The 22,061-nt window shown below is 48.2% G+C and overlaps 1 protein-coding gene across 7 annotated transcripts in view; it reads right to left on the bottom strand.

Moving 5' to 3' along the window:
* Positions 1 to 18,437: 18,437 nt before the first annotated feature.
* The window catches only part of TP73 (tumor protein p73), an 81,265-nt gene continuing 77,641 nt past the window's right edge, over positions 18,438 to 22,061 (bottom strand). For all 7 annotated transcript variants that reach the window (XM_059875752.1, XM_010813404.4, XM_002694119.7 and 4 more), the window contains 4 exons: positions 21,778 to 21,926; positions 21,384 to 21,522; positions 20,923 to 21,016; positions 18,438 to 19,466 (listed from right to left, as the gene is read on the bottom strand). In XM_059875752.1, the coding sequence (XP_059731735.1) occupies positions 19,128 to 19,466; positions 20,923 to 21,016; positions 21,384 to 21,522; positions 21,778 to 21,926 (721 nt within the window). In that variant the 3' untranslated portion in view covers positions 18,438 to 19,127. The remainder of the gene's footprint in view (positions 19,467 to 20,922; positions 21,017 to 21,383; positions 21,523 to 21,777; positions 21,927 to 22,061) is intronic.

The raw sequence follows: 22,061 nt of genomic DNA on the forward strand, positions 1-22,061 counted from the left end.
TGGGCTCGATAAAGGACAGAAATGATATGGACCTAACAGAAGCAGAAGATATTAAGAAGAGGTGGCAAGAATACACAGAAGAACTGTACAAAAAAGATCTTCATGACCCAGATAATCACGATGGTGTGCTCACTCACCTAGAGTCAGACATCCTGGAATGTAAGTCAAGTGGGCCTTAGAAAGCATCACTACGAACAAAGCTAGTGGAGGTGATGGAATTCCAGTGGAGCTCTTTCAAATCCTGAAAGATGATGCTGTGAAAGTGCTGCACTCAATATGCCAGCAAATGTGGAAAACTCAGCAGTGGCCACAGGACTGGAAAAGGTGAGTTTTCATTCCAATCCCAAAGAAAGGCAATGCCAAAGAATGTTCAAACTACAGCACAGTTGCACTCATCTCACACGCTAGTGAAGTAATGCTCAAAATTCTCCAAGCCAGGCTTCAGCAATACGTGAACCGTGAACTTCCAGATGTTCAAGCTGGTTTTAGAAAAGGAAGAGGAACCAGAGATCAAATTGCCAACATCCGCTGGATCATGGAAAAAGCAAGAGTTCCAGAAAAACATCTACTTCTGCCTTATTGACTATGCCAAAGCCTTTGACTGTGTGGATCACAATAAACTGTGGGAAATTCTGAAAGAGATGGGAATACCAGACCACCTGACCAGCCTCTTGAGAATCTGTATGCAGGTCAGGAAGCAACAGTTAGAACTGGACATGGAACAACAGACTGGTTCCAAATACGAAAAGGAGTACATGAAGGCTCTATATTGTCACCCTGCTTATTTAACTTATATGCAGAGTACATCATGAGAAACGCTGGGCTGGAAGAAGCACAAGCTGGAATCAAGATTGCCAGGAGAAATATCAATAACCTCAGATATGCCGATGACACCACCCTTATGGCAGAAAGTGAAGAGGAACTAAAAAGCCTCTTGATGAAGGTAAAAGAGGAGACTGAAAAGGTTAGCTTAAAACTCAACATTCAGAAAACAAAGATCATGGCATCCGGTCCCATCACTTCATGGGAAATAGATGGGGAAACAGTGGAAACAGTGTCAGACTTTATTTTTGGGGGGCTCCAAAATCACTGCAGATGGTGACTGCAGCCATGAAATTAGAAGACGCTTGCTCCTTGAAAAGAAAGTTATGACCAACCTAGATAGCATATTCAAAAGCAGAGACATTACTTTGCCAACAAAAATCTGTCTAGTCAAGGCTATGGTTTTTCCAGTGGTCATGTATGGATGTGAGAGTTGGACTGTGAAGAAGGCTGAGCGCCAAAGAATCGATGATTTTGAACTGTGGTGTTGGAGAAGACTCTTGAGAGTCCCCTGGACTGCAAGGAGATCCAACCAATCCATTCTGAAGGAGATCTGCCCTGGGATTTCTTTGGAAGGAATGATGCTAAAGCTGAAACTCCAGTACTTTGGCTACCTCATGCGAAGAGTTGACTCACTGGAAAAGACTCTGATGCTGGGAGGGATTGGGGGCAGGAGGAGAAGGGGATGACAGAGGATGAGATGGCTGGATGGCATCACTGACTCGATGGATGTGGGTCTGAGTGAACTCTGGGAGTTGGTGATGGACAGGGAGGCCTGGCGTGCTGTGATTCATGGGGTCACAAAGTGTTGGACACGACTGAGCGACTGAACTGAACTGAACTGAAGGTTGCAGTTACTAGCTTCCAGCAGACATTGTTTTGAGAATGGTGGCATCCGAGCCTGACATGACTCAGGAAACTCAAGTGTTTATCAACACAAGGTCTAACCTGAAAGTACACCCATAGCATCACCTACTTATTTCCCAGGATATCTGAATCATAGCTACTCTATTTTGACTTTTAATTGTAAACTTTTCCTTAATAGCCAAAGCAGGTTTCACCGTTAATGACATCAGTGTTTCTCTAGGTATAAGAAGATGCAAGAATTGGGATTCATAAAATCTTCTCCTGAAAAGATTTAACTATTTGAAAGCCTGTTCTGCCAGTTTTTCCCAGAGCACAGAGTGCCTCATTCCTGGTTTTCACCCTGAACTCCTTTCAGGGGCGTTGAAAGCCAGCAGTTGCAGCAGCCACGATTTAATCTTTGTAGATGTAGATGGCAAGTGTCAGTCTTCAGTTGGCAGAGCCCCTTTTTGCTCATAAACTTGACCATGATTTTGAGGGGGACATTTCAAGACTATTTTATCCCATGGTGCTGAGAATGTCCATTCTCAGGTTTGGCAAAGATTTTGTTGACAGGCCACTCAATGTGCTGTTACTGGACTAGGCCATAAAACAGCATCCAAAATTCTCTGGACCACCTGTCATACTAGCCTCTTGGTCCAGGAAAATATTCCCTCTTGTTGCTTCTCATATCTAGAGTTACACTGTTACCATCATCTGTCTCGTAAGGCAATGGCACCCCACTCCAGTACTCTTGCCTGGAAAATCCCATGGACCGAGGAGCCTGGTAGGCTGCAGTCCATGGGGTCACTGAGAGTCGGACACGACTGAGAGACTTCACTTTCACTTTTCACTTTCATGTAGTGGAGAAGGAAATGGCAACTCACTCCAGTATTCTTGCCTGGAGAATCCCAGGGACAGGGGAGCCTGGTGGGCTGCTATCTATGGGGTCACACAGAGTCGGACATGACTGAAGTGACTTAGCATAGCATAGCATAGCATTATTCTATTAGAGGCCTCAGACACACATTTGACAGTGTAAGAAACAGCAAGTTTTGTAAAACAGGTGAAATACAAGTAACATAGCCAGCAGTATTATTAAAGTCACAAGTAAGACTTAAGTTAAGAGCTTCTATTAGACGTAGCCGTATATCTCAGGTCATCTGACTTAGTCTGCTCTGTAGAATCTTTATCTTCCAGGGAAATTATATATTGGCACCATCTATAAGGCACATAGCCCAGTTTTCTAGTGTTACTAGACTAATTGTCCTTAGTATGATTTAATTGTTTCCAACACAGAGGAGACTTTAAACCTAAATTATCATAGCCTGGTGTTATCTATATAAATCCATCCCATAATTGTGGGAGATTTTTTCCTCCTTTGCTGAAACTTTTCTGGTTTCTCTGATTGAGCTTGAGTAATAGAAAAAAGCTCAAATTTATGGCCAGAGTCAGAGCAGGCATTATTAATTGGCCCAGTGAGGGGATCCCATCTAGTAATATCACAGTGACCTGAATATGACTATAATTTTTTTTTTTAAAGTAAAATTTCTCAGGGCCAACCAGTTAGAGTCTTGTAGTAGAGAAATTTACCAAGGTAACCCAGAACTAGACATAGGTAATTGGCCACAAACCCAACAATTGAATTTATTTCTAAAACTAGCATAGAATCAGGCCTATGATAGAAAAGGCCTTATGCAAAGGTCTAAGAAGTCAAGAAAACATAAATGATCATACGAATCAGGTCCAGCATCTTGGGCAAGCTGTCTACCTCTGATGTCGTTGTCTTCTCATCCTAGTGTAGTGTAGTTTCTCCTGCTTGAGCATCATTTTAAAGTGAGATCAGGTCAGCTGTCTTCTCTGTAGACCAATCCAGTGTAGGGGCCTTTAGAAGTGGGAATTAATCTAAGAGTTAATTTCCCTTCAGTTTCCTTGTGCATGAGCTAGTTAAGAGTACCTGATTAAAAAGTCCTTCCATCCAGGTTGGAGACAGTCCCTTAAATTATGTCTTTTTCCAGTCCTGGTTGCAGGTCATGAGGCATCTGATCTTCATCCAAAGATAGATTACTGAGATAAGCTTCAGAAACAAACTTAGGGTGTTCTTTAAGAATTCAATTAAATTTTACATTAATATCACATAACAGCAAAGAACGATCTAAAAGATGAGTCTTACTAGATGCAGACCTCCATTAACAAACTGGGATTTAACATTTTTTGAAAAATATCTTTTTCTCCCAAAAGTTAACCTCATTTTTATCAAATATAACCAAATTAAGGATAGTTTGTTTGCAAAATAGTTCTGTTCTCACTAATTTGGGTCTGATGATTTATATAACCATAATTGATTATAGACTTTTTATTTTGCTGAAATATTTATAGAGTCTCAGACTGAACTATTAAAATAAAACAGGGCTGGGAAACTCACACCAAAGGCTTATCACAGATTTTGCCTAACAAATCTGGGTGAATTCTTCCCTTTTTAAGGTCTCAAAAATTTCTTGAGATTTTTGTACCCATGAGATAACCTTCCTAACTCATTTGATAAACTTACTGGAAACCTAAGAATTTCCAATTTTTGGAGGAGTCAGATAGAGAGAAAATATAATTGTTTTGTTTATAACGTTTAATTTTACCAAAGTATTGTCACAATTAGTTTGAGAGGAAGGTTTTCCCTACTCCCTGAAAACCTAAGATTCAAACCAGTAATTTTTCAGATAGAAACCATAAAAGTTATAAGCATATTCGCTGGCTCATTCAGTCCTTTTGTTAACTTTTGTGAAGTCATCAGGTTTTCCATTAGAATACCAGGACATATCAGAATGTTAAGAACTTCATATAATTTCTAGGACATCTGTATTAGTAATTTTACCATACATCATAACGTGAGCGGATTTATTACTCATTTGATAATCTTTTTCATGTAATTTAACCAACGAAATAAACACAGTTTAATATCTCTCTTTGGGATGTTTCAGGGGCCCTCTGAAGCACCCCAAAGTTAGCTAGAGGTCAAAAGAACTTCAAAAGAATTCTATTTAGGAAGTTTTATTGAAAAGATCAATTAAAAGGGTTTAGAACATGTGGTCAGATTTAGTCAGTGTTGATGGGTGCATCATTTAGCTTGCTGATACGTCACAATAGGCCTAAATACCAAGGCTCAAGGTCTAGTGAAAGTCAGCTCCACCATCTTGGACCCCAGTTTTCTTATGGCTGTGTCATTTCTAACAAAATCCATTTATCTGACTAATTGTAATCCAATTTTAGAAAATCCTGATCATGCATAACTCTTTTTAGTAATTTTTCATACCTTTTTTTTTTTTTTTTTACTGAAAACACACTTCCTACTTTCCTTTAGCAACCAAGAACTTACCTTTATATTAGCATTTTATAGATTGGTGAGCATAAATATCAGTGATAATTTCCAAAACACTTGCTTTCTTAGAACATTTTAGGATGGCACCAAACATTATTCATTTATAGTCCCAAATCTCTTTAGTTTCTCTGTAAAAGGAAATTAGTGTTTAGTAGTAAATGTTTCAAAATCTTTATTTTATTTGGAAATAACCTAACTATTCAACAGACTTCCAACACTTAGCACACTTGGCACAACCCTTAGAAATTTAAGTTACACCAATCTGGAGAGACTATTTTAGACAGATAATTCTAAAGAATAATTATTCTTAATAGAGTTTATATAAAAGCTCATATCTCATTTACATTTTTTTAGACGTTTCTTCACTCAAGGTAATTTCCTTATTGATAAACTTGTAACAGATATAATATTTAACTTATATTAAACCTAGGTACAATGAAAATATTCTACTTAATGTTAATTACTCTAAGACATATCTATATTAGATAGGTCAACAAACAAACATTAATATCAGGTATTTAATCTGAATATTTCCCAGTTCAATTAACCTGGAATTTATTGTTTAATTTAGAATTATTTGATTTGTAAGCACTTACCTTTTTTTAAGCCAAATAAATAGAGTTTATTTACAAATTAACCTCAAAAATATTACCCAGAGACAAAGACATACCAAGACATATTTAGGCAGACACAGTGCAAGATCTAGCTTCATTTTCTAAGTTTAGTCATGAATTAGATATTACAATATAGAATTTACTAGTTTATAAAAAAACAGTTGAAATAAATAAAAAATTTAAAGTCTTTTTCTCCTTTTCCCTCAGTATCAGGAGTTAGAGATGGTCTAGATAAGTGTTCCTGAGAGTCCTGGTCTCAAGGCATATGGAAAGAAAATCAAGTTCTAACAAAATGGCGGCAGGTCTAAACCAAATGGTGGCCAGACAAAGCAAAACGGCCATCAAAAATCACAACACAGAACAGAGTTAAAACACACACATATAAACCTGGCAGTCCTCATCAGACACTCCCTTAAATACAAGAATACAGTCTCTCAGAAAACCTCCTATAGAGACACAGAACTTCAGATCTAAGTACTAACAGCTTCAAAGATTTCAAAGGGAGGAAAGGAAGCCAGGTTGAAAGAAGGGGGAGAAGGCGGGAGAGGGGGCAAAAGTGGTGGCCTTACAGACGTCTCCTGCCACCCACAGATACCCAGGCATTACGGGACTTTACCCTGGGCCTCCAGCGAAGGGAGGACTGGAACTCGGCACTACCAGAAATCAGACCAGACCAGAACCAGAATTCGAGTTCTCTGCCAAGAAGAGGCAATCAGTCTCCAATCCTCAGCTCAGGCTGAGGGCCCTCCGACCAGATTCCTGCATCCAGGACCGGGGGACTAGAAAAACGGGGAAGGATAGGAAGGTTTAAGGAGAGGAAAGAGAGAGGGAAGGGGAGAGAGATCAATAAAATCTCTTGTTCCTTACCGGTCGGGGCACTCTGGCCAGTTGTCTGCGTCAGGAGGAGACCAGGGACAAAAGGGTCCCAGTTGCAGCCGCTGGGTCTGGTCCATTGGCAGGCAAGCTGGCCCCTGAGTACCCGGAGTGGTCAGGTTGTCAGTCTCAGTGAAGAAGAGTCCCGCCAGAGTCGCCATTTGTTGCAGGAAGGTGGACCCCTTCCAGGGCCCGAAACTGGGCTCTTGTCTAACACTCAGAAATGAATTGTCTGGGGAGACACATGTGCTGACAAAGCAAGAGATTTTATTGGAAAGGGCACCCGGGTGGAGCACAGTAGTGTAAGGGAACCCAGGAGGACTGCTCTGCTGAGTGGCTTGCAGTCTCAGGTTTTATTGTGATGGGATTAGTTTCTGGGTGGTCTTTGGCCAATCATTCTAATTCAGAGTCTTTCAAACTGGTGGTGCCACGCATCGCTCAGCTAAGATGGATGCTAGCGAGAGGGATTCTGGGAAGTAGACGGACACGCGGTGTCTCCTTTCGGCCTTTCCCGAACTCTTCTGGTTGGTGGTGGCTTATTAGTTCCATATTCCTTATCAGGATCTCCTGTCATAAAACAATTCATGCAAATGGTTACTATGGTGCCTGGCCAGGGTGGGTGGTTTCAATCAGTGTGCTTCCCCTAACAACTGCAGTGGTTTTTGCCATATATTGACATGAATTAGCCACGGGTGTACATGTGTCCCCCATCTCAAACCCCCCTCCCACCTCCCTTCCCATCCCATCCCTCTGGGTTGTCCCAGTGAATCGACTTTGAGTGCCCTGTTTCATGCATTGAACTTGGACTGGTCATCTATTATACATATGGTAATATACATGTTTCAATGCTGTTGTCAAATCATCCCACCCTTGCCTTATCCCACAGAGTCCAAAAGTCTGTTCTTTATATCTGTGTCTCTTTTCTGTCTCGCGTATAGGGTCATCGTTACCATCTTTCTAAATTTCATATATATATGTTAATATACTGTATTGGTGTTTTTCTTTCTGACTTACTTCACTCTGTTTAATAGGCTCCAGTTTCATCCACCTCATTAGAACTGATTCAAATGCATTCTTTTTAATAGATGAGTAATATTTCATTGTGTATATGTACCACAACTTTCTAATCCATTCGTCTGCCGATGGACATCTAGGTTGCTTCCATGTCCTAGCTTTTGTAAACAGGGCTGTGATGAACATTGGGGTACACGTGTCTTTTTCAATTCTGGTTTTCTTTGTGTGTATGCCCAGCAGTGGGATTGCTGAGTTTTATAGAAGTTCTATTTCCAGTTTTTTAAGGACTCTCCACACTGTTCGCCATAGTGGCTGTACTAGTTTGCATTTCTACCAACAGTGTAAGACGGCTCCCTTTTCTCCACATACTCTCCAGTATTTACTATTTGTAGACTTTTTGGTAGCAGTGCAGGCAGATTCTTTACCCACTGAGCTAATGCTTTCTTTGGGATCTATTAAATTCTTTCCTAATTTCTTCTTCTGCTTTGGTTTCTCTCTATTACTTTTGTCTTAAGTCTGTCTGTTGAGCGGTTCAGCTCTGGGGTAGGGGCAGCCTCCAATTCCATCCTGCTTCCTTTGTTGCTGTTGGGTGTAGTGTTTTATGTAGAGCAATTTGGTAAAGGAAACCCATAGTCTTATTCAGATCATCTTTCTCTCTCTCTCTCTTTTTTATTTTTATTTTTTTGGCTGCACTGTGCAGCTTGTGAGATCTTATTTCTCTAACCATGGGCCGAATGTGGGCTACAACACTGAAAGTTCTGAGTCCTAACACCAAGGAGCTCCTCAGATCCTCTTTGGCTTGCTGATTTTTACCCCTCTCATCTGCTGAGAAAAGATTATCAAAATCTTCCAACTGTGGTGCAGAACTATTTCCCCCTTCAGTTCTATAAATTTTGCTTTATGTGTTTAGGAGATCTATTACCGGACACATACGCATTTAAGATGGTCATCTCTTTCTCATGAATCAACTATTTATCTTAATGAAAGATCTCTCTCTTTTATCTTTTTGGCCTTAAAGTCTATTTTATCTGATATCTGATAGTCACTCTTACCTTCTTATGCTTCTATTTCATGGCATTCCCACCCCCATCCATTCATTTTCAATCTATTTGTGTCTTATATTTAAAGTGTATCTCTCACAAATAGCATATGGTTAGTAAAAGAGTTCCAGAAAAACATCTACTTTTGCTTTATTGACTATGCCAAAGCCTTTGACTATGTGGATCACAACAAATTGTGGAAAATTCTTCAAGAGATGGGAATACTAGACCACCTGACCTGCCTCCTGAGAAGTCTGTATGCAGATCAAGAAACAACAGTTACAACCGAACATGGAACAACAGACTGGTCCCAAATTGGGAAAGGAGTACGTCAAGGCTATATCTTATCACCCTGCTTATTTAACTTATAAGAAGAGTACATCATGCAAAATGCCAGACTGGATGAAGCACAAGCTGGAATCAAGATTGCTGGGAGAAATATCAATAACCTCAGAAGTGCAGATGACACCACCCTTATGGCAGAAAATGAAGAGGAACTAAAGAGCCTCTTGATGAAAGTTAAAGAGGAGATTGAAAAAATTGGCTTAAAACTCAACATTCAAAAAGCTAAGATCATGACATCCGGTCCCATCACTTCATGGCAAATAGATGGGGAAATGATGGAAACCATGACAGACTTTATTTTCTTGGGCTCCAAAATCACTGCAGATGGTGACAGCAACCATGAAATTAAAAGATGCTTGTTCCTTGGAAGAAAAGCTATGACAAATCTACACAGCATATTAAAAAGCAGAGACCTTACTTTGCTGACAAAAGTCTGTCTAGTCAAAGCAATGGTTTTCCCAGTAGTCATGTATGGATGTGAAAGTTGGACTATAAAGAAGGTTGAGCACCTTCTTTTGAATTGTGGTGTTGTGAGAGTCCCTTGGACTGCAAGGAGATCAAACCAGTCAATCCTAAAGGAAATCAGGCTGAATATTCATTGAAAGGACTGTTGCTGAAGCTGAAACTCCAATGATTTGGCTACCTGATGCAAAGAACTGACTCACTGGAAAAGACCCTGATGCTGGGAAAGATTGAAGTCAGGAAGAGAAGGGGAAGACAGAGGATGAGATGTTTGGATTGTTAGTTCCGTGTTCCTTCCCAGGACCTCCTATCTTAACATAACTCAGGTAGATGGTTACTACTACGTGGTGCCTGGCCAGGGTGGCCGGTTCCAGTCAGTGTTTCCCCTAACAGAGCCAGAACCCCCAGTGGCAGCTACTACTGCCCTGGTCCCCCATGTGCTGGCCTCACGTGGCAGAGTCACTTCTCCAGTTCTGAAAGCCAGGAGTCCAAGACCAAGATGTCGGCAGGGCTAGTTCCTTCTCAGGCTGTGGAGGAGGTGCCTCCAGGTCTCTCACTGAGCCTCCAGTCCCCTGGGACTCCTTGGCTTTGTCGATTTAGAAAAAATTGCACAACGTGAGAGCTGTGAGTGAAGTTATATTTGGGGTGAGATGAGGAGTACAGCCTAGGAGCCGGCACTTCAGAGAGCTCTGAGAAACTGCTCCAAAGAGGTTGAGGGAGGGGAAGGTCAATATATATGCGATTTTGGTGAAGGGGGAGTTCATGTTATCAAGCACTTATCTTTGCAAAAAAGTTTTCTGCAAGTCACAAGGAGCTGATGTCACCACAAAGGGATGTAGTGCTTTGCTAGTTCTGAGGATAGGGCTCACAAAATACCTAACTATCCGAAGACCTGTTCTGCCAGTTTTTCCCAGAGCCCAGAGCGCCTCATTCCTGCTCTCCACCCTGAAATCCCTTCAGGGTGTGTTGAAGGTCAGCAGCTGCAGCAGCACATGGCTCAGTCCTTGCAGAGGTTGATGGCAAGTGCCAGGGTGTCGTTGACAGCTTGTGAGAAGCATCACCCTGTCTTCCGCTTCATCTTCACATGACACCTCCCCATGTAGTGTGCCTGTGTCCACATGTCCCCTGTTTATAAGGACACCAGTCCTATTGGACTAAGGGCCTGACTCCAGTGTGACTTCACTTTAACCCAACCATTCACTGTCTGCAATGACCCTGTTACCTAATAAGGTCACATTTACAGGTCCTGGGGGTTAGGACCTCAACACATGAATTTTTTAGGAGACAAGATTCAACCCATAACAACTTCCCCCATCAGTAATATTAAGTGAAGAGTGCTGTCCAGTCCAGATTCCCTGGCCTCGGGCCACCTGAAACATGCCTGGCACGTAGCAGTATTTGGTCAAATGCGTGAATCATCATTTTTGTCTTATGAGGATTTCTGGTGAAAAATGCAGTAAAAAGCTGAGGACATTCCAGCTTGTTTTCAAACTTTAAGTCAGTAAATACTTAAGGCCAACCAGTAAAAAACAGCAGGCTTGTTCCGGTGCCAGGGATAGTGAGGTGAAAATGAGACATCTGTTCCCTTGGAGATTAGCCCCTGGCCTGAGATATTTTGTCTTCACCTTTATTTTACTCAACTGTGACCCATGAATGTATCCTTCATTCAGAGTCTAGAAATAGGAGCTGATCACCAATGGGGCAGCTGCTTATACAATATTCCTTTCTTTCTGTAAACAGATCCTGGGTTTTAGGCCTGGCAGGGATTAACCCTGCTAAGACATTTCCCAGCCGTGCAAAAGTAGTCATTTGCTTTCCAGAGAGCTCTTTAAATAGAGAGGGTCTGCTAATGTTCAAGTTGTGATCAGACTTCCCTTCCTTTTTAGGGCTGGATAATATTCCATTGTATAAATAGACCACATTTTTTTTATCCCAGTGGTCATCCATAGATGGACACTTGGGTTGTTTCCATATTTTGGTTCTTGTGAATAAATCTGCCATGAACCCAGGAACATGAGTTTTCAGCTGTTGACTAAAAAGATCCACAATGTGAGAGTTGAGAGATCAGTTTTATTTGGGGCAAAATGATGACTGCAGCCTGGGACACCACACCTCAGGTAGCCCTGAGAGACTGTTCCAAAGAGGTAGTGGGGGAAGGTAAATAAATAAGATTTTGGGAGGGATTTCAGTGTAATCAGTATTTACTTTACAAAAGGTTTTCTGCTAGTCATGAGGGGTAGATGTCACCATGAAGGGGTTTAGTTCTTTTTTCAGATATGAAGAGATGCAAAGATTGATCATGAAATCAGTTCCTGAAAATATCTAACCATCTAAAGACCTTTCCACCAGGTTCCCTGGATCATGGAGTGCCCCACTCTCCACCCTGAACTGTCTTCAGGGCGTGCCGAAGGTCAGCAGCTGCAGCAGCGCAGGATTCAATCTCTGCAGAGGCAGATGGCAAGTACCAATTTGTAGCTGACACAAGCATCACTTCCAGGCTCCCAATCATTCTTGGTCTTTTAAAAAAGTATTTGCTTATTTATTTATTTGGCTCCTCAATTAAAAGACATTCCTTGGAAGAAAAGCTATGACAAACCCAGACAGTGTATTAAAAAGCAGAGACATTACTTTGACGACAAAGGTCCATGTGGTCAAATGGTTTTTCCAGTAGTCATGTATGGATGTGAGAGTTCGACTGTGAAGAAAGCTGAGTGCTGAAGAATTGATGCCTTTGAACTGTGGTGTTGGAGAAGACTCTTGAGAGTCCCTTGGACTGCAGGGAAATCAAACCAGTCTATCCTAAAGGAAATCAACCCTGAATATTCATTGGAAGGGACTGATGCTGGAGCTGAAGCTCCAATCCTTTGGCCACCTGATGCGAAAAGCCAACTCATTAGAAAAGACCCTGATGCTGGGAAAGATTGAAGGCAGGAGGAGAAGGGGACGACACAGGACGAGATGGTTGTATGGTATCATCAACTCAATGGACGTGAGTTTGAGCAAGCTCTGGGAGTTGGTGATGGACAGAGAAGCCTGGGGTGCTGCAGTCAATGGAGTCGCAAAGAGTCGGACACGACTGAGCGACTGAACAACAGTTTATTTGGCTGCACTGAGCTGCAGTGATCTGCACGCAGGACCTTCAGTTGTGGCATTCGATCTTCAGTTGTTTGCATCTTTACTGCATGTGGTGGGGACTCTGTGCTGTCCTGGGCCAGGTGGCCCCCTCCCCAGGGCAGGATGGTGACTCAGTCTCCGTGCAGCACTGTCCGCACTGAGCCTGGGGCAGCCACACACCTGTGCTTAGGAGACACTTTTAGATTGACTGGTTCACCAGCCATAACCCCCCTTTTCTCTCAGTTTCCTGTTTGCTGTAAAGCTGTACCCTGTGTAGAAAACTTACTTGCCCTTTGGATATCAGAAGCTCTATACTTCCCCCAGATTAACTCCTATGACATCTAAAATGTTCTTCTATCCATTAATAGATATGACCTCCTTAAAAGATGTAGATAGGTCTTCCCTGGTGGTTCAGTGGTTAAGAATCCACCTTGCAATGCGGAGGATGCAGGTTCAATCCCACCCCTAGTTGGGGAACTCAGATCCCATGTGTAACTGGTCAGCTAAGCCCAGGCACCACAACTACTGAGCCCACAGGCCACAACTAGAGAGTCTATGTGATGCAATGAAAGGTCCCACATGATGTCACGAAGATCCCACGCGCCACAACTGAGACCCGTCACAGGCAAATAAACAGCACAGACACTGTGGTGATCACCATCAAATTCCCTGGCGAGTCTCTGGTCACTTTGAACATCAGCCAGCTCCACACGGGGATCTGTGACCAGAGACTGGAGGTGACTCCCTATCTCCTCTCCACCCCCCAACCAGTTGTAACTGTGAAACATAAAGTATTTCATTCTGACGGGTCGAAGGGAAGAGCTCTTCTGATCCAGCCGTGCTCTGTTCAGAGTGCACGCAGGAGGGGCAGTACTAGGGCAGCACCTTGTATGCAGTAGGTGCTCAGTAAATACTTTACTTTAGAAAAAAAAGCTTTTGTTTATTTATTTGGTTGCACCAGGTCTTAGTTGTGTGCGGCATGCCAGATCTTAGTTCCCTGACCAGGACTCGAACCCATGCCCTCTGCATAGGGAGCATGGAACATTAACCTCTGAACCACTAGGGAAGTCCCTATTGTACTTTTTTTTAAAGTACTTTTAAACTCTTCTGTTTAAAAGTTTCTTACGCTTTGATGATTGAGATTCACTCTTTGGTCCTAACGATGTTTAAAAAAATTGGCTTCCTGAAGGTGCTTATCCTTTATTTACATGGGTTGTTGTATCAAAGATCCCCGTGGTCTTTCGGTCATTACACACAGAGCTTAATCTGCATCATGGCACATTGTAGTATAGAGTGGAAACAGGCCTGGAAGGTCAGTGTCATATGTCCCCCCTCCTGTGCCCTGCCCTGTACAAGCTGTCACCACCTGGACAGTGCATCTCTAGCCATTTGCCCTTTCAAGTCCCCCTTGACCACTTTTCAAATGCACAGCTAGGGGCACCTTTACAGGCGTATAATCAGGTCCCCCTGGACATCTCCAGCCAGCCTCTCCCCTCTCCCTGGACTCCCAGGCCCAGGTTGAGGGCTACCTGGAGGCATGCCAAGAGCTCTACAGACACTTTCTCAGGAAACTTCAAGGTTGGTGACATTCTCAGGAGCAGGGATGTGCTGACTTTTTAAAAAATATTAAATATTTGGCAGCGCTGTGTGTTAGTTGTGGCATGTGGCATCTTAGAGCTTCATGTGGCATTCAGGATCTTTAGTTGTGGCATGAGAACTCTCAGCTGCAGCATGAGGAATCTTAGTTCCCTGACCAAGCCCACTGCCTCGGGAGCACGAAATCTTAGCCGCTGGACCACCAGGGAAGTCTTGGGACTGTGCGGACTTTCAACAAGAATATTAAGTTATGGGTGGTGCAGTGGGCGTGTCATTTTCAAAGTGGAATTCACATTGCCAATGCTAGAATTAGTTTCAAAGTTGTTTGTTTTGAATAATCATTAGCCTTGTATTTTAGGTACCATGCTGCAGGTGTCCCTTTAGGGTTATGTGAATATACCCCTTTGCCTGAAGTGCCATAAACACTGTTTTAGCTTTGAAGCATCTAATAGGACAGTTACTTCCAAGTTCCTGGGATCTAGCGAATTTCACATGTCCTTGAAGAAAGCATGTGCTTAGTCGTTCGGTTGTGTCCCACTCTTTGCGACCCCATGGACTGTAGATTGCCAGGCTCCTCTGTCCATGGGCTTTTCCAGGCAAGAATACTGCAGTGGATTGCCATTCCCTTCTCCAGTGGATCTTTCCAACCCAGGGACTGAACCCAGGTCTCGTACATTGAAGATGGATTCTTTATCACCTGAGTCAACAAAACATAGCAGCTGCTGAGTAGAGCTGTGAGTCTAAATCCCTGGAGAACTCCTGCCTGGGGCCGTCCTCCACTTAGGAGCCATTTCTGGGGCTGATTGGGCTTCCCTGGTGGCTCAGGAAAGCATCTCTTATGTCTCCTGCATTGGCAGGCAGGTTCTTTACCTGGGAAGCACACGTACCATACTGATATTAATGAATCATTTAAAAATTTTTGCCTGAAGATAGCCCTTTTCTTTGGGTGTATGTGTGAAGCGGAGCTGATGCTGTTCCTCCCAAGGGGGCCGTGGCCTCCTGTGCTCTCTGGCAGCTGCTGGGTGGGGGGGTGGAGTGGGGAGGTTGTCCCCGGAGCACTGTGCCTTGCAACACGGCAGATCTGCTCTGAGCCCAGGCTCTCTCTTTCTAAAATTACATGCCAGCCTATTGGATATGTTTTTGTATATTTGCAAACAATCGTGTGTTATTCCTTGTGCTCCACTTGTGAAGAGTTTTTAAACCTAGATACTAAAATCGTCTTGTGCTGAACACGTGAGCATTACCGTGTTCAAGTGCGTGTTGCAAGTCCCTGTCGCGACTTTGTCTGTCGCAGCCTGTTTCTAAGTCCTTGTTCCATCCTTTCCTGAGGTGTTGGCATCTGTGATGCGGATTCCTGTCACCGCGATGGGGTGGGACCACTTCGCTTTGACCTGGAGGATGGCAGTTCTGGAGGAGTCGGGGATGCCAAGAGCCCCGCCCAGGAAGGCGGGGCCGGGGAAGTGGGTGGGGCTCTATCTCATCTAGTTCTGAGAGGTGTGTGGAGGAGGGCACGCCAAGAGCCCCGCCCAGGAAGGCGGGGCGAGGGCGGGCCCGGGTGGTGGGCGGGGCTCCGCCTCACCTTGTTCCGCTTGGTTTCAGCCACGTGTCTAGAAAACCCCGAGCCTGTCTCAAGGTTGAACGGGTTTTGAGTGCTGTCCTTTTGCCATGACAGGACCCCAGTCCCGAGACCTGAGGGACAGAATGAAGCCCCGAGCCCTGGAGACTGAGCCTGGCTGACTGGACGAGCTCCTGAGTTTTGCAGAGAAACGTGAACCTCAACTCGAAACAGAGGGAGGGCTGTCTACACTTGACGCGGGGGAGACCTTCCTAAGAGGGACTCTGGACCCTGCTCCCAGGAGGCCTGAGGTGGCCGGGCGGCAGCCAGTCCTGTGAGCTGAACCAGCAGCACGGGGACAGAACCCGGTGTTACCCCTCAGGTCATGCTTGGACTCAAGTCCCTGCATATCCCCACGGAGCACTCGGCTCTGAGGTGCAGGGGAGGAGGGCTCCCGGGTGTGTCACACACTGAAAACACCGGACAAACTCCGATGGGAAGCCCGCTGGGTGGTTTATAACTTGTGCTCTTGGCTTTGAATCCGATTCAGTCATAAGCGTCAGTCATTGGAACCCAGGCTTTATTATGTAACAAAACCAAAAAATCCCATCAAAACACAGCTAAAAAAACACGTTTTCCCGAGATTACATTCCCAAGAGAGGGTAATAATACGGTCAGAATAGATCCATCAATGCTGCTGGAAGAAGCATTGCCTTACATTACCGACGGGAGTGGTGTGTTTTTTTTAAACCTTAAAGTGCTTTAGCCAATAAAACAGAAGCAAGTGTTTGTGTCTGCAAGGCTGGCATGTCCTAAGGGACAGTGAGACCATGTCCCTGGTCCCTGCATATCCCCGGACGAAAGCCACTAAAGGTGCCACCCAGACCTGGGTGGGTGACCACCCCCCAGCAGCCAGGAAGGGCTGGTGGAGACTGAGCAGCTGTGCTGGGCCTGGCCAGCTTCCTGCCCTCCTCTTCCCGGCTGGGAAACCTCACAGCTCACAGGTTTGTCTTCTCTTGATTTTTAAGGGCTTGTAAGGGCCATTGCTCCTGTGTGTGTTCCTGTGACCATGATGGAATCCCCACTGAACCGGTTCTCAAGGTTGCTCCTCCATCAGTGCCAGAACAAAGGTCCAGGACCACTGGAGCTCACCACCTGTGGCATGGGAGTGGGGAGCCTGTGCTTGGCCCTCCACAGGAATGTGCCTCCTCTGCCTCCGTATTGGGGCTCTGCCTGCCCTCTGCCTGCATGTTGCAGCCTCCCAGTTTCAGGAGCACCCAAGGGCCTCCCCACCGGCCAATGGAATGAGCCTGAGGGACAGCCATGGGAGCTCCAGGAGCTCAGCTACTTCTCAGCTGGGCTCATGGACCCCCAGGACCTGGAGGAAAGGCCTGTGGCTCCTGATGGGCCATGACTGGGGGGCCCAGCATGTGCGCTGGAGCACATGCCCTACCCCACAGCAGCCGGCTGTGACCCTGGGCTCAGACCCAAGGTCTATGGCTCAGTCTCCTCATCTGAACTGCATGAACAGTGTACTTACCCAGGCCCTGTGAGGGTGAGAAGGGAAACCGATGCCCACACCCCTCCCCCCGCCCCCACCAGCCCAGCAGCCCTGATCCTATGGCTGCTGTGATGATGCCACCGGGGTGTGTGCTCCAGGGGGGCTGTAGGCCCCCAGGACCGGAGCTGGCTCCTATCCCCAGGCTCTCAGGCCTGGCTGTGGGCGGGGCCTCCAGGTGCTGATGATGCCCCCTCCCACCTCAAGGAGCTTCACAGGGAGCTTATGGTGTTGGGGGAGGGGGGTGTCACCCTAGACTCTGGCACCTGCATTCACACAATGCTTTTTAAATAAGCAGAACCAGGCAGTGTGCAAACTCCATGTCCAGGATAAAGCCCTGGTCTGGAGGGCCACTGCTGGCCAGTCAGGGGTGGAGCTGGCTCTGGGGCTCCATTCCAGACTGGGCTCCGAGCCACTGAGTACAGGAGACACCCCACCCCTCCCACCCCACCCCCTGGTGCCCCTTACCTCCACCCAGTGCCCTCCTCTGAAGAGCCTGGGAACTGAACACAGGAACTGGCACTTGAACCCCCAGGACTGAGAGCCTGGCTTCAGAGTGGACCTGAGTGATCACAGTCTGCTGCTTCCTGACTTCCCAGGGCTGGGGGCAGGGTGGGGATTATGGCAAGGGAAAGAACCCAAAGAGCGGTTAGGGCTCTGTCTGCATCAGCCCCTGGTCTGGGAGCCTTGCAGTTCCCCATGACTTAGAGACAGGAGGGCTCAGATGATAACCAGCTAACCACGGGTAACCATGCAGAGTGAGGGACAGACAGGTGTTAGGAAAATACCAGGTGATGTCTCAGCTTACACAGGAGTCAAGCTTCCCTGCATCCCTCCTGCCTCATCCCCTCGCCCACGATCCCCTGTGGTCCTGCTTCTGGCTCAGAAGGCTCCCTGCAGACAGAACCAGCCCCATCGCCCTGGGGGGTACAGACACTGTCTCTCCCAGCCCGCTGACTCCTCTAGCTGCCCACAGAGGCCAGGACCCCCTCCACTGGCCTCAGCACTGTGAAGACAGGAGGGCCCCTCCCACACAGAACACAGCCTCCCAAGGAGCAGGGTGGGGCTGCGGCTGCAGCTGGCTCTGTTCTCCCATCCCGTAATGGGGGAGCAAGTGACTGACCCCTCCCTGCTGTGGATCCCACCTGGCTGGCCCTTTTCTTAGCCCATTTTGTTTACACGCACGTTCAGAACGAAAGTTAAAAAAAAGAAAAGGCTCACCCACATGTAGAAAAAGGGCATCATTTTATCAAATGTTGACAATTCCCAGTGGTCTGAGGAACCTGTGTCCGTGCTCAGGGGGCCACTGGAGGAAGGGCACTGTGGCCAGAGGTGTTGGCATGGGGCCTGGCTGCAGGCCATCCACCCGAAGTTTCCTTGCCTCCCAGGAGGGACCAGTCTTCCTAATTCCAGTGAAACTTGGGAGTTTGTTTGGGGCAGGAAATGGGAAGTGGCTGCAGTGGGCTTTACACCAGTGGACAAGGGTGCAAGGGGCAGACCGACCCTCAAGACCAGCAGAGGGACCAGCCTCGGGCGGAGATGTAATCTGGAGACTGGACTGGAGAACAAACGTGTTAGGGACAAGCACCGAGCCCCTCATCCCTACCCAGACATTGAAAAACACTTTTTGGCAGTTGTCAGCTGAGCCCCCCAGGAAGGAGAGGCAGGGAAGGTGAGCCCCCCAGAGAACGGACTTTGGATGCGCGTCCTCAGTACAGCTCCGGGGTCCTCCCCACTTCACCGGCGCAGCCCAAGGATCCTGCCTCCCAGGCCAGTTGGTGACTTGGAGGAAGCAGCCATCCAGCGAGGCTTCCTGGGCCGCCAGCCCGGAGACTCCGCCCTCTCCGCCGAGACTCCGCTCTCTCCGCTCTCCGCGTAGGTAGCACGGGGGCAGGGGGTCCGGCCGTGTCCTCCCCACTCAGTTGGCCTCGCTCTCCGTGAACTCCTCTTTGATGGACTGTTTGCGGGACTTACAGTCCGGGAGGTCGAAGCCGAAATCGGCCCACTCGTCGGGCCCCGCGCCCCCGGCGGGGCCCCCGCGGTTGGGGATGGTGATGGTGTGGCGCACGCGGAAGTGCACGGCCTCCATGACCCGCTGGCGCTGAAGTTCCCCCGAGCCCCCGATGGCGATGGTGGCCGCGTTGCTGCTGGAGCGGATCAGCTGCTGGGCGCTGTAGTCGTGGCTCTGCTTCAGGTCCTGGAGGCCCCTCCAGATGGTCATGCGGTACTGGTCGGGGATCTTCAGGGCCCCCAGGTCCTGCAGGAGCAGCTGTCAGGCTCCGCCCTCCCCCTACCAGGGACATCACCTGCCCTGCACAGCCATTGGGGGACCAGGAGGGAGGGGAGGAGCCCTCACCGGGGTGGGGGTGGGGGGCACAGAAGTAGACAGTGCTGGATGCCCCTGTGCCTGGTGGTCTGGCCACACCCAATTCTGCCCTCGACAGGACAGGAGAGACAAGAAATGACATGGGTGGGAGTGGGGCACTGAGGTCATGTGGGCCAGGTAGGGCCTGGTTACTCTGATCACAGTCAGAGTAACAGATGGAGCTCCCTGACACCGGGTGCTGGAGGACACCTGCCTCCCAGCCTTAGGGCCGGGACCCCCACTTCAGGACAAAGCAAAGCCTCAGGTTCCTGTCACCCAACCCCCACCCCACCAAGCAACGCATCAATTGGTGAGGCAGGGTTAACAGGCCCTCAGCTAGTCCAGTGGGGCCACCAGCGACAGGTCAGAGAGGGTAGTGGACAGAGGACAAGGCTGCCCTCTGAGCCACTGGCCCCGCTCCCTCTGGCAAACCCGCATCCCTTGGCCGGGGGAGGAGGCCTCTGTCCCAGGGTCGACTGTGGAGCAGGTCCAATGGAGGCTCCAGGCCACTGAGTTGGAGCCCTGGGATCCAGCCCGCTGACAGCTGTGTCTCCCGGCCTCCAGCTAACAGTCATTACACTCAAGACGTCTCCAGGCTGTACACTGTGCTGTCGCTTCGGTCCTGTCTGACTCTTTGCGACCCCATGGACCGTAGCCCTCCAGGCTCCTCTGTCCATGGGATTCTCCAGGCAAGAATACTGGAGTGGGTTGCCATTCCCTCCTCCAGGGGATCTTCCTGACTCGGGAACTGACCCCGTGTCTCTTACATCTCCTGCATTGGCAGATGGATTCCTTACCACTAGAGTCATCTGGGAAGCCCTATGAGTGCTTGTTGCTGGGACTCTGGTTTAACCCAAAGACCAACCCTGGCTGTGGGTCAGGGGTCAGGATGCCAAGGGTGGGGCACTTCTAGCCCTGCACACCCGGGACCGGACATTCAGTTGCTGTGGGTGCATGGCAAGCAGTTTGGGCCTCAGTCCTCCCCCGCCCCCATCCTGTGTAAACAGTGCTGAGCTAAACCAGCACCAGGTCCCTTCTGGACTTCCCCTTCTGGAATTCATCATGCCTTGGAGACAGTCCGCCCCTAGATCAAAGGCCGCAGGATAGAGACTCAAGTCCAGATGAGGGACTCGGGGCAAGTCCTGTCCAGCTACGTGATGCTGGGTGTAAGCAAGTAGACTTGGCTACTTGCAGGAAGAAGGGTTTTCCAAACTCCCCAGCCCCCCTTACACGGGAAGACGGGAAATGGAGGGACTGCACCGCAAGAGGAGAAAGTTCCCTGGCCTGCAGACAGGTCCCAGGCTGGTCTGGGGGTGGGTTCTCCATGCCTGCCCCAGCAGGCAGTTACCTCTATCGTCAGGTTCTGCAGGTGGTAAATGTTCTGTAAGCCCTGGGAGGTGAAATATTCGATGCAGTTTGGACACCCCAATCCTGTTAGAAAACTGCAGAGAATTGGGGAAACAGAGCAGCGTTAACTTGTAAAAACCTGGCTGTATGGCCCGTCTGAGTGGGAACCGGCCACCCCCAGGTCTCCCCACCCGGCCCAATGTGGCCACAGCTTCCGGCCCATGCTCACCTGGGTGCAGCCTCCAGGGAGCCCCTGGCTTTCTGTGCCCGCCTTCCAAGCACCTGCTGGAGGCTCACTATCCCCCTCCCTCTATCTGCTCTCCAGACAGCGGAGCAGGGACGGCACCAGCTGCAAGGGGCAGCAGGCACAGAGCCCTACCTTGGGCTTGGGGCCAGGCGGCCAGGAGCCACCAGGGCTGAGGTTACTGGGTTTGTGGCAGCACCCAGCAGCAGCCCACATACCTGACCAGGCTGGAGTCAGCATGGTAGGGGGGTGGCGGGGTACAGTGGGACCCCGAGACCATGGACTGGGAGCTGGGGCCACCATTCATCTCCCCGTTGGCCGGCAGGGTGTGGCCATGGTTGTTGAGTATCCCGGGGCCTGGGCAGAAAGCAGGTGGGACAGTCAGAGGCGGGCAGGCCAGGCCAGGTGTCCCAGGCTGTGTGAGGGAGGCTTGTAAGGCTCAGCCCCCACTGAGACCTGGAGTGGACAGAGGGGACCATGCCTCCTGCTCTCCGGCCAGAACTGCTGGAGGGTCCAGCCATCAAGAGCCCCGAGCGGTCCTGAGCTGGGCAGGAGGGTCTGGAGCCAGGCTCCCCCACTCCCCACCCCAGCCACCCTGTCCGAGCCACTCACCCATGGGTCCCAGGTTGGGCCCAGCCGCTGAGCCATGCGGGGGAGGCTGGCCCACCAGCTGGTTGACTGAGGGCAGCTTGTTGACGGCCCCATGCGCTTTGCTCATGGGCGAGAGGACAGGCCCATAGGATGGAGGCTGAAGGTGGCTCCTGCTCAGAAGGGACAGCACTCTGAGTGAAGCCCCCTGCTGCAGGGGCCTGGAGACCCCGCCTACACTGGGGTCAGAGTGCCCACTTCCAGCCCACCCTCCCTGCCTGACAGTGGCCACACTCACTCAAAGGCAA

This window comes from Bos taurus, chromosome 16 (genome assembly GCF_002263795.3).
Source record: "Bos taurus isolate L1 Dominette 01449 registration number 42190680 breed Hereford chromosome 16, ARS-UCD2.0, whole genome shotgun sequence".
In the NCBI taxonomy this organism is placed as follows: Eukaryota; Metazoa; Chordata; class Mammalia; order Artiodactyla; family Bovidae; genus Bos; species Bos taurus.